Source organism: Amia ocellicauda, chromosome 3 (assembly GCF_036373705.1).
Source record: "Amia ocellicauda isolate fAmiCal2 chromosome 3, fAmiCal2.hap1, whole genome shotgun sequence".
Lineage (NCBI taxonomy): Eukaryota > Metazoa > Chordata > Actinopteri > Amiiformes > Amiidae > Amia > Amia ocellicauda.
Genome location: NC_089852.1, coordinates 15,611,552 through 15,634,722, shown reverse-complemented (window position 1 = coordinate 15,634,722; position 23,171 = coordinate 15,611,552). Strand labels below are relative to the sequence as shown.

The 23,171-nt window shown below is 38.5% G+C and overlaps 1 protein-coding gene across 1 annotated transcript in view; it reads left to right on the top strand.

Moving 5' to 3' along the window:
- The window catches only part of dock3 (dedicator of cytokinesis 3), a 326,247-nt gene that overhangs the window by 87,691 nt on the left and 215,385 nt on the right, over positions 1-23,171 (top strand). Inside the window, exon 3 of the mRNA XM_066698297.1 lies at positions 6,036-6,076. Coding sequence (XP_066554394.1) covers positions 6,036-6,076 — 41 coding nt within the window. The remainder of the gene's footprint in view (positions 1-6,035; positions 6,077-23,171) is intronic.

Sequence of the window (23,171 nt, the reverse complement as noted above, 5' to 3'; positions counted from 1 at the left end):
TTACTGTGTTGGAATGTAATTATCATTGCAGGTGCCTTCAGGTGCCTTAGTACAGGTCGAAAAAAAGATGGACCAAGCACAAAATAAAGCCTTTGAAAAATGCCTTGCATGACCAAAGGAATATGCTTTATTTCTGCCCAAACCCCAGTTAGTTATTTAATAATCCAGCAAGGCTGTACAGTATTATTGCCTAGTGCAAAGTGCTTGGTATAGACTTCGGAGAACATGTGGTGTAGAATACACCTCTGTGAAGAACAGTTCTTTTCTCATTTTCAGTTCCTGTATGAGAGTAGCTTCTGGCCAGTCACACTCAATCTACATGGAGGATCAGAAACATACACATAAAAGCTGGTTTCTGCAAAATCTGGAGATATAACAGCTACTGAACCACACTGCAAATTGTATGAGGAAAAAGCTTTATTTCTGTGTAAAACCTGTTCCACTCTGTAAAGATCCATTGAAATAATAGTTTAATTTGAGGTAATACGTGAATTTGATAAGCATAGTTAAATGAAATGCACAAAATAATGAGATTTGTCTGTAGTCAGTGTTGAAAACAAAGTGGCATATTGTGGAGCAAGATTTCCCCTAGGTAATATAGGCAAATTTAATGAAGATGATTATAGGTAATCAAGCTATTAAGAACTATGAAAATCATTTCCATGTGGGTAACGGGGCATACAGTGTATTGCTTCTCATTTGAGACCATGCTATACCTTCTAGTGAGGTTTGACTTACTACACTAATACTGCAGTAGCACCATATGTGGCGCCATAACCCTGGAAGTTTTTTTTGTAGTCAAACAAAACAGTCCCATTCGTTTGTGTTAAAATGGTGATGACAGTGCTCAGTAATTGTAGTATAATTGCTATACAATTGAAATCATAAAATAAAAAAAACAATTAACCACTAGGTGAGTTATACAAGTTAACACAAGTAGATCCCAGAAGTTGAATTAGATGGATGGTAGTTGAATCGGGTTATGTTATGATCACAAGTTATAATCCACATTGTCTCCCCCCCAGTCAAAGGGGAGACCTTTATGAAATTGAGGCAGCATTAAAGGTGCTGAATCTTTTCAGTTACCAGTACATTTGTTCTAGTAGGGCTCAAGGTGTACAGAGAAACAAACAATGGAAGAGATCAACTGCTTCATAATTTTTACTCAGGCTTAAGATGAATACTAGTATGTTATCCTTGTCCCAGCATTTTCCAAAGCACCACTATTAAGAGCTTTTCATTGGGAATAAAACATATTTCTACTGTATAATAGGCACCTGCAAGGTTCAAAGAGACAGTGCTTGTATCTGAATGGTAGCCCTTCGTTGGCCCCTGTTAGTGGATTTCCATTTTAAGTGGGACTTGTTGAAACGGAGGCTTGTCTCTATTTTGCCAACTTCTGCTGCTGCTTGACACCAAGTAACAATTCAGGCAAGAAAATTGTAGTAGTCATATGTTCATTTGTTGTGTGAAAAACTAAGCTAAGTGAAGAAGGCTATTCTAAAATACGTGATGATTTAAAATAATAACGAAAATATGAAAGGAGAATTTGCACTGCATTTGACATTTTCAGATTTTTTCACATTTGAGCTAGACTTGAGAAATTAATCGATATCCCCAGTACCCAGAGTGACAGCAAATCACTAGACTCCAGAGGTTTGGTTTGACCTTTTAAGCAGCTTCTGTGTATTGTTCACTTATCACCCATCCCTTTGTACAGTACCTTGTGTGTGTGCTGCTGGATGAAGGCAGTGGTGTGGTGAAAAAGTGGCCCACAATCTCCCTCCATGACCAATATTAATAACTCTCAACTCTACAATTACCATTTTAGTCTCACTATTCTTGCTTTATCTATAGTTGTTCTCCACTCCAAAACCCTAACCTGGTCATTGATTCCACATTGCCTCTCCTTTCAGAATAACACTGTAGGCAATGGAGATCATGCATCAAGATCTTGTATTTCCCCGCAGGTATGAAAAGGCACAGTCCCACAAAAGGGTTGAATCCTGGTCCTTCAGTGTGACCTTTTTCACAAACTCTGGAACTCTTGACATTTAATAGAAACAGATTCTGGATTAAAGATGTATCGAATATTTACAATATTTAGCTGAATAAACAACTCAAAATGAAAAATAAATGTTCTGTTTTTTTATAGTTTTTTTTTTTTCTTAAAGCTGCTGGTTTTGACAAACTTGCTCAGACTCTATTTCTGGAGTCGCAAAATGACTTCTACAGTGGGATTAGCAACAAGAAACAGCTGCCTGATACCTAAGATATAAGTCGATGATCTTTAAGGTAGGGTCCAGGATGTGCTTGACTTAGTCAGAACCAGTGATTAAGTAATATATCAGTTTATTTTTTTCATGCAATGGTGACGAACAATTCCCCTAATTACTGTGACCAGTTCAAAAGTTTTACTTTATGATCCACAGCATGAAGAACAATACTTTATGTAAATGCTTTGAATATTTTCTCTAGATGCAAATAATGATTTGAATACATCCTTGAACTTTTGAAATTAAAACACAGAGTGTAGGGCACTGATTATGTGATCAAGTTTGAATAGGTGACATTTTCGGAGCCACAGTAGTGTAATCAATATATTAAACAATTGCTAATGTTGGCAGAAATTAAATAATGAAGTAACAACTGACTGTATTCTTAGCGTTTTTAGGTCTTCTGAATAATTAAATATAGAAAAGCCTCAACTCATGCCTAACTTGTTTCACATTATCATGAAATGTTGTAAGTACAGTTTTTTCCTTCATGCTTTTCAAAGTTCAGTCTGCGAATTATTGCCTTTGAAGTGTGTGTCCTTTCTGTAGCCACCCTTTGAAAAGTACTGGGGAGGGGGAGGGGGGTGGTGGAGGAAAGCTTTTGATGGTCAAATCCTACTTTACCATAACCGAAAGGGTTTACATCAAAATGTACTGCGGTTAAAAGGCAGCAATGTGATGTAGGCGAACTCAAGAAAGGGGTTAATCTCCATGTCATGGCATTGCTGACGTGCTACCTACAAATGAACACTTGACATATTTGTCACCTTTACAGTTAGGTGACTGTGGCTGCACCTGTAATCCTTTTGGGGTTAAAGGTCTAGCTGAACAGAGACCAACATAGGGAAAATATTGTGGGCCATATTCATGACATATTGGCACTGTTGACAGGGACATTTTTTTATTTGTGATGTGTTTACTGCACATTTCAGGAAAATAGAGAATAAACCAGACATATGAATGCAAATGAGGTAATTGTTAAATATACAGGAGGGGTAATACATCTTGTGATATACATCTTTATGTAATAATAGGAGCTTCATGTGTTGCTTTCTGGCTTTCAGGGGTTTTGTATGTCTGTGTGTGTGTGTTTTGGTGGGTCTTTTGTACTGAGGAGCAACGACAAATGATGCCAGGTAAACAGGATCTCAACTGCTGAGATCCAAGTAATGAGATCCAAGTGCACTTTCTGCTTCCATTTACAAGGCAATTCAAAGTTCAGTGTGAGATTTGAAATGTGAGAAAGTGAATGACCCTGCTGTTAAAGACTCTCTGCCTGGGGGACAGGCTTTTGATAAATTTTTGACTAAGTGTTACACCACCAACTCATTACAGTGTCATAAACACAGACTCTTTTTATTAGTTTTTGTTGATGTTGTTTTAATAAACCTATCAATTTAAGTTATATATCATGCACATATTTCAGAATGGCGGTTAGTCTTGTAGTGCCCCCCTCCTTCTTTTAACATAAGTAGTTTATATATCCTTTCTTTAATCTTAATGTGGAAAACGTTCTGGTCAGGATCACAGGTTTGCTTCAGGACACTGTCCACCAAATACATGTTGTCTCAAATTGGCCATGTTGCCTTAAATATGAATATATAAATATAAATGTTGCCTGAACAATATCTACTAATAGCTAATTACTTCTTGCAGCAAGTCTTTTGCATTATGGCTTTAACAAAATAATGTTTATTTGATGGTTCCTCTCACTTTGTCATAATCATCAGGTTTATCCATCAGATAACCCCCTTGTGGCTCATACAAGAAGAAACTGTGCAACTAGTTATTTATTTCAGCAACAAATTAAGGATGTGTCACACTTTTCGCCTCCCTCTCACTTTGATGGTGATGTGAGATGTTCAAAGTCATTAACAGCCTGATAGAAGGAATTTTTCTTCACTAAACAGCCTCTTTATAATCTGCTACACGGGACAGAGTCAAGGAGGCGAGGTTGTTAAAATGATTTTGTCTCCTCTAAAATAGCCACAGAGTGACACTGGTATCATGTCTCGTTACTGGAACTGCATCTGAGGTGGCCACGGGGGAAGACCAAATACAATTTTGCAAGTTTTATATGATGTCAGTGCAGTTTATTAGCCTGAAGTACATTCGCATGTTGTGAACAGTGGGCTTTAACACTCTGGAGTGATTTCCTAATAAATAATAAGATGAGAAATATAGTGTTCAGAATTTTCACATTTTCGCCTGTATCTAAGTGTCCTGCTCTGCTGCACTACTTCTGATGCAAGCTGCTGTGTGACTTTGCCCACAGAAAAGCCAAAGAGGGTTTATGCAAGATGTCATATGATGTGATCTACAGTGCCAAGTATTCGCAGCGGATTCTCACTGTGAGCAGCTTCAGACTGAGTGAAACTAAAAGCTGGGGCAAAATGCTTAAGCAACAAAGCCACTTGTTGATGATGTATACATGTTCACAAGATCGCTGTTCTGTTATATTATTCATGATTAAAAGCAGTGCTCAGTAAGACAGAAACTGAGAAAGAGCTACAGAGCTTGCCACCTTAACGTGTGGGGCTCTGTAGCTTCCTGCTTCAACTCACTGGATGAGTAAGAGAGCGAATACAATTTCTATATGGTATGTCCATTTCCTGAGGGTCACAATCCAATATGGCTCACTGTATAATGCATACATCACTGTAGACATATGTATTACATGCACATGCTGTGTGTTATATATACAAATGTATTAATAGGCAGCATAAGGTCTGGATGCAGTATTGTGAATCTCTTAGACTTTCAGTGTGCCTGTATGGTTCAGCTGGCTGCCTTGGTTAGAACGAATACTTCTGGACTCACTCTCAGCTCTGCCCTTTAGATGTTTAATAATTACATCTGACACATACCTCCAAGAAACTGTGCTGATCATGGCCAGGTCTACGCAATGCCAACTGTTCTGCCCAGTGTTGACTCACGCCTCTGCAGCGCTGAACTTTGTATGTCCCAAAATAGAATTGGGTAAGAAGACTTTTTACTACTTTGCCTTTTGTACTTCCAAAATTCCCCAAAAAGCTATCTATAGCTGAAAGCCACATCTTTGAAGCAACCAAATTTAATCTAAATATATATGCAAAGGATGCTTTGTGGGATCTCACAATTACAAGCACCCTGAGTGATCCGGCAACAGGATGTCTGGTGTCAAGTGACAGTCCTGAGCTGACTCCTCAATCACATTTCCCTTAGGACAGATTGTGAATGTAATGATCCCTTTATCAGTGCTTCCCAATCGTATATTTCCTTACACAGTGTCAGTACAGTTTCCCACTGAATTTCTCAGATCTTTCTGTTCCTTTTCCCTTCTGTGTTCTGTTCTCAGTTTACTTCTACTAAAATTGCAGGTGTTTGTTTTATGGTTTCGCTGATTAACACACGCCCCAAAGTTGCTGATCAGTACTGAATTGCACTATTGTATTTCAATTAATTAATTATTTCAGTTGGGTCTTTAACTGTTCTAACACTGTGTGTGTGTGTATAATATATTGAGAAGCATATGGGAAATAATCAATGGTCTTCTTTATTTAAAATGTTGGCATTTGTATTACATTGTAACACAGGAGATTTGGTAATAAAAGAAATGTTGAGAAAATAGATTAAGTGATAGGCGAAAGTCTGGGTTGTGAATTGACTGGAAACATTTTTAGTTATTAATGCACACCTAACAGTTTTATTTCTGCTTCATAAAGTTATATATACATATGTTTTGCTGGCAGTAAAGTATTATTTATTCATTTTTTTCAGGATGGTACAGAGGATTCTCCATCAAAAAACCTACAGTCAAGGTAAGACATGCAGAGCATAAAAAGTGCCTTACTGCGTCTCCACAAATTCAGTCTAAACATTTTAATTATTACTTCAAAGGGTGGCAGTAGGGGGAGCTGACATTTTATCACTGATAACACAGCAAAATGAGCAATCGCTCCAGCATACAGTCATTGCAGAGAACACCGTAAGCATTCAGATTTAGAATTTGTAAAACAAATTGATTAGAAATTAATCATCTTAATTCCATGCAGCTTTCATTACTAGTAACTCATTTCAAACAACAATCAGAATATTATAGGTTCTCACCACAGGAGTGTTGAAATAAGCCCTTTCTAAAGAATGAAGATGTCTGTTTCTGTCTCGCAGCAGCATTTGTCTTTCCAGTTGTTATAATCCTTGTCTCTTATGATTGATGGATTGTGCAGTTGTTATAGAAATGATACATATCAGATTCTAAACAAACAAGAACAACCAAAATAATAATAATAATTAATAATACAAAAAATAAATATATACAGCTCTGGAAATAATTAAGAGACCACTTAACATTGATTTCTGACCTTGGCGTGTTCTCTTTTTTCCAGAGATGTGTATATATATATTGTTGTTTTTATCCGATGCATTCTCCTCAGCCAGTTTAATGCATTATTTTCTAAGACACCCACCACTTTCCAATCATGCTGGCTTTTTCAGTTGCAACTGCAAATAATCCTAAATAATAGGCCTGAATGTATTGCCTTTAGAGTGCTTTGACATGTAACAAAGAATCATCTTAAATGCAGGAAGACTTGCCTGTCAATCAATATGCCGCAGTGTGGAAGAACAGCACAAAGATGTAATAAGTTCTTTTCAGCTAAAAGGACCACAGCATGTAATAAGCTTGCAAACAGACATTGCTAAATAAGGCAGATTCCATTGTCCGAGCATCTGCAGATGTACTCTGTGTGAGGTGCTGTTAGCAGCGCAAAACACTGCATTCTCTCCACTGAATAAGTTTGTACTGATAAACATACAATGCTGAGAAGCAGAGAGCTGTTATTTTCATTAATGAACTTTTATTGTGCAAGTGAAATTTGACTTTTTCTGTTTTGTAGTTTGAAAGTGCAATTATGGAAATGCAGCTCTGTTATTGTTTGGCCGGGTACTGTGTAAATCAGGCATTGTTATTCTAGAATTGCATCATTCAGCTTGTGCAGACCAGTACTTCTAACTGTACAGTACGCATTTTTAAACAGTCAAGAGAGTACTGACACAGAACCCCTCATCCAACCACCCCTCACACAGGCACACGGCACATATACACACACACACAGGCACACACGCACACGCACACACACACACACACACACACACACGCACACGCACACACACACACGTTTTGGTCCATGGGAGTTACTTTCACCCACTGGACAGTTAGAAATTAAAATACTTGCCAGACTTGCATTTAAAATTATACTGTAGCTCCCTTGACTACTGGATTGTCTTGCATTCAGTGAGAAATTGTCAGCTGAATGTATTTAGGTAATGCATCGCTGAGGACCATGAGTGCTTTTCTATCCTTACTGTTTTGACTAAAAAATAATACTTCAGTGTCAGAGAAGAATATCTCGCTGTGCTGGCTACAGCACATACATGCCACAAAGCATCCAAGCTGAATGCACTGACTATAAGGATAGGAAGAATTGTACAAACTACTGCTTATGGGCCCACAGCTAACCAACATTATACATTTCCCTTTATCTATGAACATAAAGATAGTGAATTTTAAGTCCTTACAAAGGTTACTGATTTGAATTTGAGTCAATCTTACCTTACACTATTACATACAGACCAGTAGGTTGCAGCAGTGAAGTTAAAACTCAAGAGACTCCTTGTTTGTTTAGATTTGTGCTCATCTCTCAGTACAATGTTCTGAATATTAACTTTAGACATGTCAAAAATTCAACCTGTTTTGTAATGTGTGCAAATAATTGTATATACACCTTATATGCTGCCATATCAAACATTAAACACTAAATGTTGTGAAGAATAATCTAATGTCACGTTTTGGAATTGTAATATTACTTAAGGTGACAATAAGAATACACAATCCATGCAAATAAACTCAAACAAACATAAACAAGTGATATATGTGAAAGTATTATGAATCATAGTAATTACAATAAAACAAATTGTAACTCAGTGTAATACATTAGGAAGAGTACCGTATTATAAAGTGATAGCTTTTACCATATAATTACAAGACATCCCATGTAAGTAAATTTAAAGCCACACTAACAGAAAAGAACAGAAAGTGGAATATACAACTACACTGTGAATCATAGTAATTACAATAAAACTAAATGTAACTCACTGTAATACACTAGGAGGAGTATTGTATTATTAAGTGATAGCTTTTACCATGTAAGAACAGTAAGTACATGTAAAGCCACATTAACAGAATAGAACAGAAAGTGGTATATATCAGTACACTGAATCAACGACAACCCATGTAAATAAATGAAAAAAACCAACACATAGATTAGGACTGTTAATTTGTTTAAAACAAAATTAGACAAAACATCTTCCCACTGGCATAACTTGCTGCAATCAGATAACTGTTGATCAAGATGGTGATCAACACATTTAAAAGCAACATACACTACTGGTAGGTGCGGGGGTACTTGGTCTGAGTAGCAATACACAATCTCAGTAAATATTGACAATTATGACATATTCTGGAACCAGACAGCCTACTGATCAAAACAAGACTATCCACATCATACACAATGATTTTACATAATTGGATCTGAAGTTTTCTGTGTTTGATAGAACTTCAAATAATATATACTGGATTAATCGTTAGGTTGTTCTGAACAAAACAAGCCTATTTAGAAATCCGATCGAAACTGAGTGATCGCGCTGGTAGCCAAGAGAATAAGCTTTCAAATGCTGTGTGCATTGTAGGAATACAGTGTAACTTCTATGCACAGGAGCTGCGCATAACACTGCCAAATAGTGCTTAAGAGGGTGTAGTAACAGTTTATAACTCTGAAATGTACACTATTTTTCAGTTTTTGATAACCTAAACTTTTTTTTTTTTACTACGTACCTTTGTACCATTTCAGGTTATTCATTGGACTTCAACTGCTTAAATTTCAATAAAAACTGGAAGAATGGGGGTGTTCTAAAACTTTTGACCGGTAGTGTACATATATTAGTTTTTAGGTAGTTTTTTTGTTTGAAGGTGCATAAACCTTGGACTGACACTATATAGTAATAATAGAAATTCCTTAATAAGACGTGCTGAGCGTGCTTTATCAATTCTACCCACACTGTGATAAACATATTTGAAATAATGTTATAATATATATATATATATATATATATATACATATAGAATGTTATAAAATAATGCATTATAGCTTTTTCCATGTGGCGTATAAAGAACAATGGAAGACCACTTAAATGGTTGATGCCTCTGAATATCTTTGCGTCCAATACATTCCCTCAGGAAACCGGAAGCTTCAAAGTCCTTTTCTAAATAACGCTTTAAATAATGTATTCTTCAGCAGGTTTATCCATGCCTCCAGGAATCCTGGGTCTCTTCGTATTTAATTATGGAGAACCTGGTGGCTTTAGGAGCTATTTCTCATACACAACGGCAAACAATTGAGGATAAAAGATTGTGATAAGATTGTGAATAATTTAAAAATGGCCTAGTTGGGATTTGTATTTATTTATGTATCTATCAAATATAAACCTGTGTCAAAACAAATTTTGCTTCATAAATGTTCTCTCTGAAGTTGTGAATTTGTGTTGTTATGCTAAAGATTCCCATTTCTTAAGAGCAGGGATTGCTTTGTTCTTTCCAAGGGAGGCCAATGAAAAAAATGTTCACCTTCACCATAGTTGTGGTTATGAGATGTGCTGAGCAGGTTACATAAAAGCTGATGTACACAACAGTGCTCTGTAGTTATGCTTTCAATAAGTTGTTTTGTTTGGGTTAGGCTGTTGGTATGAACCATACAGTTGTTTTTCTATCTTCAGAATCCAATGTCCAACTCAGCTGCCTTTTCCTCATGTATGTGAATCCAGGCCAGTTTTACTGTAAACAGCAGGCAAGAATTGTGATACTATTGAGCTGACCACAATGCTCGAGCAAGTTGCTCAAACTGCAAAGTATAGTCTCCTGTTGGAATCCAATAAAAAATGGACACACATACATAATGTATTGCATACAGATGTCAAGGTAAAGGGGCAAGTAAACCCAACAATCTATTTTTTGCTATTGTGTCTATTATCTATATCTATTATGTGTCAGATTCATAGCAGATGAAGGACACAATGAAATGCAGCTTTGCCATGTAACGTCATTGCAGGATATATTGCTGGTGATTGTTCGTGCTATCCTAACAGTACTAACACATGCATGTACTTCAAATATGAAAAGGTTTCTAGGTGAACACCACATGTTTAATATATATTATAAATGCTATTCTGAGGAGCCAAAGGTAACTTTTTCAAATGGTTTAAGAAGTAATAAGACTTTGGTTGTTTTATGTTTTGCTTTTGTACCCAGCCAATTCTGATTAAACCTTCTGTGGATTACATTTTCAAAACACTTTTCCCTGTGTGTATAAAGTTCAAGTAACAAATGCTGCCTGGAAAGTTTTCTGTTTGAAATGACCTTTATAAAGCAATACAAAGATAACAAATTGACTTTCTGTTAATTTGTACAGGCGGAAAAACATAATGGGAATGATAAGGATGCCTCCAGGCACCTTTTTATGGTAACTAGTATAAGGGAAGTTGTAAGTGACATTTTTAAGACATTTCTCAATGTGTGAAAAGTTAATGATATCATATAATGGAATTGAACTACAAACATAAATACATTTAAAAATACAACACTTGTAAGTATATCTTATGTTCTGATGTTAAAACAAAAGATCACACAACACACCAGTTTTGTTACTAATTAAGGGTACATATTAAGCTAAATGAACGTTTAAGATGAATCATGTAAATGTAGTACACAGTGTGAGAAATGTACATATAGGATACATCTAAACTGGAGATCTGACAGTTCATAGAATCTTCACTTAAGCGGTTTATGAATTAATGCTATATACAGTTACTTACTAACCTTTTAATTTCAATTAAAACCATTGTTTTTTGTATTCAAGGCCTTTGCTATTTATTTATTTTAAACAAATTCCCTGATCTGTGCTTTTCAACAACTTTGTCCCGGACTTCTTTTGAAAGCTCTGTGGTGCTCATGGTAGAGTGTTTGCTTTTGAGTGCACTAGCCAGCAGAGGGAACCTACAGGAACTGCTGAATTTATCCTGAAATCATGTGAATCACTCCAATTTAACACAGATGGAGGCCACTTAACTTGGTGCGTGATTTTGAAGGTGATTGCAAACATGGGAGTGGACATTTATCCAACCAAGCTATTCCAGGTTTTAATTGTAAGTAAGTATTTTAGTCATGCCCCTGATAATTGGTTTATAAGTATTAATGTGTTAGTAGGACTTAGGAGGGTGTAATTAAAGTGTTTGTGAGTTTTCTGTTCCATTCTATGATTTTAATAACTTTGAAAACTTAAAAGTGTAACTTTCATTATAATCATGGGGGCTACTGTAAATACCCCAAAGGAGAGCTCTTTGGTATTGCAGGATGCAGAAAAGACTATATCTAAAGAGCACAGGACTTGTCTTCCCCACAGCAGATCGGGTTATAATTATGCTGCATGGTAGTGTGACCGTATGGCTCTATGTTCACAGGGCCATGCTGAGACAGGATGGGATTTTAAAGTAGCCTTTAAATAGAAAGACATTAACATTTTAATCGGGAATTATTTGCACCATTGCCAAATTGTGTCCTGCTGCATTGCAATCACTTAATCGAAAAGGCTCATAACGCATTCCTATTTGTTTTATTTATTTGTTTGCCATTAATAATACAATAAAGTCTCTGTTCATATCCCATAAGGTATTAATAAATTATAATTTTAAATGCTAAATGTAATATTGATAATTATGCATGATCTACCCATTGAATGCATAATCAATGTAACTCTGCACAATTTTTTTACTTGTTTTACTTCACATTATCTATATCTGTAATTTTACTTATACGCTCCTGCTAGTTCTTCTTTAAGCTAGTCCCTCGGGTTTCCCTGCCCACAAAGGTTCAGTCCCCATTAAAATCCTGGTGTCACAGAATACGATGCAGTAGTTTTAAAGGCAAACTGAATGAATTACTGTAATTATACTTTTGGGCAAAATTATACCATTACCCTCATTTCAATAACCTTATTAAATCGTCTTTGTTTTTATATTGGATCATGTGAGGATCCAGCCAAGGAAAAGGAGGGGAGACTGTAACTTTGGAGGAAAACTCCCACATCCTGAGAAACAGGTTAAAGTTGGCCATTGTAGATCCTGTAGTTGATGGGAAATATTGTCCAAGATAGCTCTGCCCCATGACACAAAGGGCTTTGAAGTTGAGCCCCAGATCAGTTGTTTTCATCTACGGATTCATTCGCCAGACCTCCTGGTTCTGTGGTTTTCTCTTCAGGGGCAGCACTGCCTGGGAGGATGCAATGAATTTGACACTTTATAAATAAGCTGTGTTTGTCAGCTTAACCTTCTAATTAGGATCTGGATACACTGGTCAGCATTTCTGGTGCCATAACGCATAGGCTTCCTCAACACTAGATGCCATGTCTCAATTCTTGTGTATCGCTGCAGCCGTTCAAATAAAGCAAAAGGCAAGATCAATTTGTTCTGCTTGGAAATGCACAATGCGAATTTGGATAAGAATTTAGCAGTCCCAATCGGATCTCACCTGAGGCAAAAGTTGAACCCCCAAAAATGATAAAATAATAATAAAATAATCTAATCAGTATACTTGCACAAAGAAAACAAGGGACTTGAACTATTCCTAGTAACTTTTTTAAATGCAGAAAAATGGCCCACATAACACAATTGATTTGTGAAGTTCCACCTTTGGGAATGATGTATTCTTTATCAGCGTCCTGTTTAGCTTTATTTAAGAAGAAGAAAATAGATTGCCTTTGATAGCAAAAGTTCTTACTGTCCGCAGCACATCCGAGCAACAGATTCGTTTACAGTTTGAGGGTAGGAACATTTTTTTTTGCAATTTGTGCGGAGAAGCAAAATGTAATGATGATGCCGATGTCCTGTCACTGTTTGAAAAAGATTAGCGGTCCATTCATCCTTCATGCCACAATCCACTACTGTCTTTGCTGAAAATGCCAGCCTTAGATCTTCGCTTTTCTTTCCTTTTCAGCTGTATCGATTTTTCTGATTTCTCTCTCTCTCTCCAAGGTTAGTAAGGGAAGCATTTGCTGATGAAAATTCCTGCTGGTCTTCCCTAGTGGACTGCCCTTATTAAAATATATGATTTTTGCAGGAGCTCTTTATCCTTTTTCTATGTTTTATTATTTATTTATTTCCCCCCTGCATAATCCACCTACACTCATCCTCCCACACGCAGTGTTTTCCTGCTGAAGGAGCAGGGGGGTCAAGTTCGGATAGTGTACAGTCCTCTATCATCACTGCTGTGCTGGATAGATGTGCAGAGGGCAGCTGCTTAAAGAGGTCTGGATTTCTAATGCACAGCCTCCAGCTTTGTCAGGATTTGCATGAGCCGGTTGTGTGCGTTTCTTTGCACGTCACGTGTGTCTGCTCTGGAGCATGTGTGTACCAGCTCAACTGCAATCAATCTGCAAAACACTGACTGCACTTTTTGGAAAGTTCTCCCAGGCTTTAAAGTTTGGCATTTAATTTTTGCACTTTATGCAGTCACCATTTCCTCTCAGGTGCCCAGGTGACTCACCCATTCCGGCTTCACATGACAGGAATTTCAGTGCATGTTGGAGAAGATGGGAGGGCTAACTCTGGTGTCATTATTTATTCCTGGGTACATCAATGTCATGCGTCTTCTTTAGGGTAATCTGCACTCTGGTTATAAACAGTGTCTAGAAAAGCAGGTTACCGTGCGGAAATGCAAGAATTGCTGTTATTTTCATTTTTATATTAAATGCCCGAATTCCCAAAGCTGAGAAACATGCATGAAACTAGAATTGTAAATTTAGCTGTTTTTCAGATTAAGATAATTTTATATGTGCTTTTTGCTGCCATTTTAAGTAAATTGCACACTGGATCCAATGATGCATTCCCTATCCCACCTTGTGTCCGTAATTGTCATATGACAGTGATGCGTCAATTTTGGAATCAAAACAAGTTCAATTCAGTCCGAGTTTACGTGCCTTACAAATTACATTGACCAATGAAAAAGAGGAAGATGTGCATTGATGGAAAAGCTTATCACCACGAAAAACTATACAACAGAGCAATTAATTAAGTATATGGCAAGCTATCACGGGGGAGCTGGGTATGAATGGTATCTACTGATGTAGCTAGAATTCTCCTAGAAAGTGATTAAGAACAGATAAACAACAAAAATGTGACATTATTTACACAGATTTGCACTTTCAAATAAACTGTTTAATGTTAACCATGCATTCTGCATTTTGTTGTAAATTTACAACAAAAACTGCATTAAAGATGGCCGTTGTTCTTCTGGCTAGGCTTTGGCATTTCCTGCATGGGGCCCTCTTGGGCTTTGCCTTGGTCCTGTTCAATAGTTTTAAAAAGTACCTGGGATTAACAACCGACCTCTTCCAGTCTGTACAAAAGTGACATCATCTGTCAGCGAAATGTCAAGATTAAATATTAACATTAATTAAACAACTGCATGGGCGAATGGAAATACATTGCAGATTATAATAGGAGCTTCACTGCAAATTTGACAAAGGCATCTCTTCTATGACAGATGAGTGATGTGTACATTTTCTGACAAGAACAACATGGCTTCACAGGCGGAAGGGACGGGGAACTGATTGGCTTCAAAACAAAACAAAAATTCCCTCAACAGTGCTATAATGACTACTTTTGCAGAGCATGGGATCCAAGGCATAATCAGGTTTTTCAAATTATATGCTTTCATGCGGACAAGGTGCAATTATTCCATTCTTCTCTGTGCCGACTGTTTTGAAAAACAACACACACACACGCACGCACACACACACACACACACACACACAAAACTGTTAAAAGAAAAAATCTTCTCTTTGGGGTGTGTAATCCGTCCCATCTCTCTCATGTCTTTTCTCATCACAAGACAAGTTACTTCCAGCCGGTAAATGACTGTTCATACTTGAGATCCTTTTGTACACTGCTTTACACAAGGTTACATCATCTTGGTACCATTTCTTAAGTGAAGGCACTCTCCTTCGGGGTTGATTATTGAAGAGCATAACCATACCCTCATCCAGTTTTAACCCAGTATGATGTTAAAGGCAACACACAATGCAATGCACGATGCTTGTTTTCAGTTTTTATGGTTGTTAATTGCCTCAGGCTACAGGTTGAGTTATACTGAATAACCCTTCTGATCTATTAATTGTTGCTTGAATTAATCATCATCATTATCTTTATATAAAAAAATAAATGTAAACCATTTTGAAACCTGACACATGACTATTTATTGTCAGTAATGAGAAGAATGACATGTCTCAGTCTTGATTAAATAATTGTTTATTGTTTTCCACAGGCCAATATTTCCTTATACTAGCCCTGGAAAAAACTATAGGTTGTGAATGCAACAGTGGTTATCTGAGAAAAGAAGCACTGCCCAAGGGGGAGGGGTTTCAGCGTTTCAACCCTGGAACCATCTCCCGCAAAACAGACACACGAAGGGTGAAGGGACAGGGTGGGTAACAGACGTGATTGCCAACAAAAACGCCGTCTGCAGTGACGCTAATCTGAGTTCAACTGATTGCAAGGGCTCAAACGGGCACTACATCAAGGCGCCATGTGGGCAGGGAAGGGATGCGGGAAGACCGCAGCCTGCACGCACCTTTCAGAATCTGCGCCGCCAAAACTGGAGACCGGAGGGTCACCATCAATTCTGACATGACATGAGGAGATGGCAGCCAAATAAACCTTGAGCGTGGATGGGGACTTGCCCTGGTCCAACAGCTCCTGCAGGAATTGCACCTATATGGTAATTACCTGGGTCATGAGACTTCTGCTGACACCAAGTTTGAAAAGTCTGCCAGTGGTAGGAGTACTGCGACCTCATAGAGGGAGCTCTTGCCGACCGAATAGTAGCCACTATTGCGTCAAGCCCCAAGCCATCAGGCGATCCCGCTCAGGGGCCAAGCCCAGAGCTGGAGCAGGCCCGGGTTGGGATGCCAAAGTGTGCCCTGCACCTGAGACAACAAGGGCGCCCGCAGGGGAATCTGCTAAGGCTCTACGTCCAAGAGGGAAACCAGGTCTGCAAACCACAGTCTGCAGGGCCAACAAGGTGGTACCAGCAGAATTGTCACTCATGATCTTTTCCAGATTTACTGGAAGAAGAGGGAATGGTGAGAATGCATAGAGGAGACACCGTGGCCATGTGTGGGATAGCGCGTCGATCCCTAGGGTCTCTGACTGGTCCTGAACGGCGAACCATAGTGGACAATGTGTGGACTCCGCCGATGCAAGGAGGTCCACCTCTGCCCTGCCATAGCGGATCCAAAGCTGCTCAATCACTAGCAGGTGGAGGCGCCATTCTCACACTGGGGGGCCTCCCGGAGAAAGGAGGTCCGCCGCCATGTTGGAAATGAGGGCTGCTCTGATGGAGGGCAGCTGACGCTGCATCCATAGAAGCAGACAATGCGGTAGACTATATAGTGTGTGCAACCGGAGACCTCCCTGCCTGTTCATGGAAGAGACACGTTTATGGAGGCAACTCTCTTTGGCACCCGTGTGGACAGCATGGCGATGGAATTGAGGTGCAGTCCAAGGAACTGTGCCTGCTGAGTTGGCACAAGACAGCTCTTCTCTCTTTTGACGCGAAGTAGCCACACCACGGATGCCGGGGGGGTACCGGGGACACTGGGCGCCGTGCTGTTTGTGATCTGGAGGGCTCGCGGTAGTAAAACCACCAGCCGAAACGGGGCTTAACACGCAAGGACCACTACCACGGATGAGTGAGCACAGCAGAACTCAATCCAGAAAACTTGAAGAGTGAGACCTCCTACAGCCACAGCCAAGCTAGGAGCCCCTCTTACAACAGACCGAGGCTTAGGCTGGGCGGCCGGCCTCAGCTATTACTGCCGCTATGTACGCTCTCACTGTGGAGGAAAAAGTCCTGTGGAGAAAAAACAACACAGCAAACTAGTCTGAATAATAATAATAATAATAATAATAATTATAATAATAATAATAATAATAATATTAAACGACTAGTAGTCATATGTAAAAAGCTGAATTGAGCCGGGTGTCGACGGACTTCTGTGGCATGGACTGTACAAAACACTATTGTACTATTTTTACTACCAGCCAGCCGAAAAAAGTAGTTTCTGTTTTTTATTCACAAACACAGAGGCTCTCACCTGTCTTGTCGAACCAAGGCGAAGGGCAAAAAGAGGACGTTTCTGTGCAGACGTCACGTTTTATACAAACAGGAAGTGGAAGGGTCCTGTTTGAGTGACGGGCACAGGAGCCAAAGGCACCTTTGATAGACAAATGTCTTTGATACGTTCCAGTGGATGTGTGCTGAAACCCCTCCCCGTTTGTCAGTGCTTCTAACTCGAAAGATAACAGTGGTTTACTTTTGCACTGTTCTCTGAGCTTTGTTTTGGATGTGCTCAATGCCAGATCCCACAGTCAATGTATGTCTCTGTACATTTAAGTGATTTGAATGGCTTAGGAAGTGATTAAGATTAGTTGTTTAATGATTAGTTGCTGGCTAGATCCAACAGTACTTAAAGAATCCAACAGTACTTAAAGAAATGAGGGAAATTATTTATAGGCCGCTAACTCAAATATTCCAAATGACACTTAGAACAGGGGATGTGCCAACTGACTGGAAGACAGCAAATGTCATACCAATCCACAAGAAAGAGGACAAAACTGAGCCAGGAAATTACAGACCAATCAGTCTCACCTGCATCACTTGTAAAATGTTGGAAAAAATGATTAGACAGAAAATAGAGGAGCATCGTAATGAAAACCATATTCTTGGAGATAGACAACATGGGTTTAGATGAGGCAGATCATGTCTTACTAATTTATTAGAATTTTTTGAACATGCAACTGCAGCTGTAGATCACGTGAAAGCATATGATATGATATACTTAGATTTCCAAAAAGCTTTTGATAAGGTTCCACACCAAAGAATGATCCTCAAATTGGAAGCTGTAGGCATTCAGGGTAATGTAAGTAGATGGATTATGAACTGGTTGATGTATAGGAAGCAGAAGGTGTCGATTAGAGGAGTTGCTTCTAACTGGAGTGAGGTTGTTAGTGGAGTTCCACATGGATCAGTACTAGGGCCTGTGCTTTTTCTAATCTATATTAATGATCTGGACTCTGGGATAGTTAGCAAACTTGTCAAATTAGCAGATGATACTAAAATAGGTGGCTCAGCAGATACAATCTTGGCAGCACAGGCTATTCAAAGGGACTTAGATAATATTCAGTTGTGGGCCGACACCTGGCAAATGAAATTCAATGTGGAAATGCAAGGTAATACATGCAGGTAACAAAAATGTCCACTATAATTACACTAAGGGAGGAACATAACTAGATGAAGTAACGCATGAGAAAGACCTAGGAGTCTATGTGGACTCCTCACTTTCTCCATCCAAGCAATGTGGGGAAGCAATAAAAAAGGCAAACAGGATGTTAGGGTATATTGTCAAAAGTGTAGAATTGAGAACAAGGGCAGTAATGTTCAGACTGTACAATGCACTAGTTAGACCTCATCTGGATACTGTGTACAGTTCTGGGCTCCACACTTCAAGAAAGATATCGCTGCTCTAGAGGCAGTTCAGAGGAGAGCAACCAGACTTATTCCAGGTCTGAAGGGAATGTCCTACTGAGAGACTGAGGGAACTGAACCTTTTCACCCTGGAACAGAGGAGACTACGTGGGGACTTGATTCAAGTCTTCAAAATCATGAAAGGTATCGACCACATCAAACCAGAGGAGCTTTTCCAGATCAGCAGGGACACACGGACCCGGGGACATAAATGGAAATTGGGCTCCAAGGCATTCAAAACGGAAAACAGGAGACACTTCTTTACACAGAGAATAGTCACAATCTGGAACAAACTCCCCAGCGATGTGGTAGACGCTGAAAGTTTGGGAACATTTAAAAATAGACTGGATAGGATCCTTGGATCACTCCGTTATTAATGGACACCAAACGAGCACGATGGGTCGAATGGCCTCCTCTCGTTTGTAAACTTTCTTATGTTCTTATGTTCAATAACTTGACCCCTGGTGTTCCCTGGGACAAATAAAAGTCAAGTAAACACAGTAAATGAAAACATTAGAATCACTTAAAACTGATAATTATCTTAATTGTTATTTCATATAATTAGTGGCCACTGTAATCTGCACTCTTCTCTTAGTTGCTGGTGGTATTACTCTGGCTTCAAGCTAGAGATGTCAAGGTACACAAATCAAGTTTGCAGTGACATGATAATAGCCTGGAACCACACAATCAATAATCGTCTTTGTGCCACGGTTCTCCTGTAGGAAGGCATGAGTCAGGCTAATGGGAATCTGACATAGTTCATGAGCTGACATCCCAGGTGTCTGAGGAAACCGTGCTAAGGTACCTCATGGGTGAATCTAGCACTGCAGAGGCCCAGAGTAAATCAGAATGTAACACTCAAACAGAGTTTGTCGATTGAAAACCTTATATAACCCAGTAAATCCGCAGCAGGCAATGCAATCAAATGCAATAAAAGTGAATGACAAAAGAGGTGCTGAACACACACAAAAAAACTGATGGCAAACTAGAATGGACTCCCAAGAATTCAACATACTTCAGCCGATCATTGTGGTGAATCTCCACCTATATTTTGATAGACTACTGACTCATAATTGCTCATCATTGATACACTTAAAAACTGTATTTAATTTAATTCAGCTGTCAGTATCAGTTCTTTTACTAAAGGATTGTATGTAATTTTGTCTTCATACATTCAATTTCCTATACTTTCAATTCACAGTCTAACCCAGACCAATCATATAGAGAGGGACAGTCAATACAGAACTAGAAAACTAGATAATTTGTAAAGGGACATACCCCACCACCCCCACCATGTGATGATCCTCTCAGCTGCAGGTAAATTGACTAGAACAAGTCATCTCAATAACCCTGATCTATTCTGCTGCAGCAGCGAGCAGGTCTTGGTTCTGGATATTGGATGCCTGGTTGCTGAAGAAATTTGTTTCTAAGTACAAACACACTGTAAGGTTGGATGAGCTTTCATTGGTTTAGACTGGAGGCCTAACACAGGGATTAGCCCAGAGCCAGCCAGCCAGCAGACCTTCTGTGTGTTTTAGAAGCCTTCACTACTCTACAACAGGCACGGAAAAAGAATGTATAGCACTTTAAGCTTTATAACATATTGAGTAATCCTTTAACACTCATGATTATTACAGAAAAAGGACATCATTTGAGCATGTCAAGGATATCCACATTTCTGGAGAAGTTAAATTTCTTAAAGCCAAACTATATTTACTCAGATTTATGCAAGCTAGTGTTGGTCAAGGACTGTTAGATGTGTAAGTAGTGTACACAAAATCTTTGAGTAGAATTATTTGTACTGATATATCTGTATAGTGATAAACAAACAAAGCACAATTGCAGACATTTGCAGAGGAAGCTGACCTACAGGCCCCCTCAGAAACGTTGACACAGTATATTATCTAAGAATACCGCCAAGCCGCTAGATTTTCATGAAAGCGGGTTTCTATTATTATCCCTTTTCTGCCAGGCGGCCGCTGCATAGCTGTCCCTGGAGATTAATTCCTGCTTATTAGAGCGAATCATTAGTCCTCATGGCAGAGCAAAACAATCCCTGCCCTACACACAGCCATTTGCATGGCCTGGATAGAGAGATCCAATTGGAGAGGGAGAGGATGACGTTGTATGGCTAACAGTCCCAGCAAACCTCCAGGATGGTTTTTGGTCCCCTGCATTGTCCTGTTCATTAATGTGCCCCTCCTCACCTCTCTGATTATGGAAGTCCAAAGTGATTTGACTGATCTCCTCTCCTTAACTGGCACGCAACAAAAATACACAAAATGATGGAAACTGAATGAAAATGAAGAAATCCTGGATGTTCTGACTGTTGAAATGGAGATCACTGTTCATTCTGCGCCACGGACTGCTAATATCTTTGAACAGCAAACGATCTCCATTCAAAACTATGCTGAAGATATTAATAGGGACTTTGTCTCATAAATATAATGGCAGTCCTAAGTGTGCTACTTATTCGGGGAAAGCTGTACAGCCAGTGTGCAAGTTGTCAGTTAAGTTGGCATAGGGGAACTTGATTCCAAGCTTTTAGGCAGGAGAGTACCTCTCTAACCTAAAAGACTTCTCCAAGTGTAGAGCACAGGGAGAGCACATTACTGTCAAACCATCAACATTGATATACTTCCTGAGAGAATGTAAAAATGCTGGGAACTATAACCGTATGAACAGAAAATCTGAATCACTGTTGTCATAAGCAAATTTTCATGATGCACAAAATATTAATTAATCCTAAAGGGTGGTAGCACCAGTTGCTGATTAACAGCAGAATATGAATAGGATTGTATTTAATCTCTGTTCCTCATGGGCTGACATAAACATATCAGCACAATGCTAATTGTGCTGGAGGTGTTATTCTGGTGTGATGGGCAACAATGGTCATTAGTTTGCTGTCATCATCATAGGGTTTTCTGTAACCTTGTAATGGTCAGTTGCAATGCAATTTAGTTATACAGACCCCTTTTTCAGTAATTGAAAATGTTAGGTGTACAGTGGCTTGCAAAAGTATTCACCCCACTTGGTATTTTTCCTATTTTGTTGCATTACAACTTGGAATTAAAATAGATTTTTTGGGGGTTTGTATCATTTGATTTACACAACATGCCTACTATTTTGAAGATGCAAAATATTTCTATTGTGAAACAAACAAGAAATAAGAAAGAAACAAAGTATTGTCTATGGGGGGGGTGAATACATATGCATGCACCACTTTTCCATTTTTTGTTTTTTAAAACAAGTTATTTTTTAAATTTCACTTCACCAATTTGGACTATTTTGTGTATGTACATTACATGAAATCAGAATAAAAATCTATTTTAATTACAGGTTGTAATGCAAATAGGAAAAATGGCAAGGCATACTTTTGCAATGCACTGTACATTAGACTCTTTCTTGTATTAAAGTTCAGTAACTGTGCTTTCAGCTGATGTTTTATGGTTGTGGTTTACAAGATTAGTATTTAACCTTATTAAAAGAGTTGAAGAGTCCTCCGCATTTCACGGCTACTTAGGCATGGTGGTGTGTCTGATTGAATACAGTTACCACAAGGAATGGATTAAAATAACTTAAGGTAATAATAAGTAATGCATATTGCCTCATGGACTTTAAAAAAGGCTCCTATACATATATATACCCCTATGACAATGTGCTTGTATATTTTTTACATTTTAGTTGAATAAATTCTGTATATAATCTTATTTTCATCCCATACAAAAACATAAGACCATACTCCTTCAGAAACATATTAAACTCCAGAACTCCTACCTTGTTCCTATATATAATACTTGATTTGAAATGCCATAAATCCAAGATTGTTTCAAGAGTTTTGGTGAGTTTTCATGAGGAAAACTGAAAAATAATGTGATTAAATTAGAATTAAATGTGTAAGCCAAATGTGTTCCTGAAACATCTCGTGTATTAAATGTCAACTTTAGTAAAACTAAGTTTAAAGTTGATTACATCAGTCCTCAGTTTGCCTCCTGCCATGTTCTTTTCTTGGCTCTGTGTTAGAAACAGTATATTTAGAATATTTGTATTATTTCACAAATCCGCTTTTCTTTTCCTTTTTTTGCAAGCCCACTCAATCCTAAACCTGCCAAGATTGCCTTTCATAAGAGATCAAGCAGAGCAACTGAAATCCATATACAGTAGGTTTACAGGTTTTAGGGCCAGTAAAGTGAGCTGATATTCAGAGAACTTTAAATGTGTAC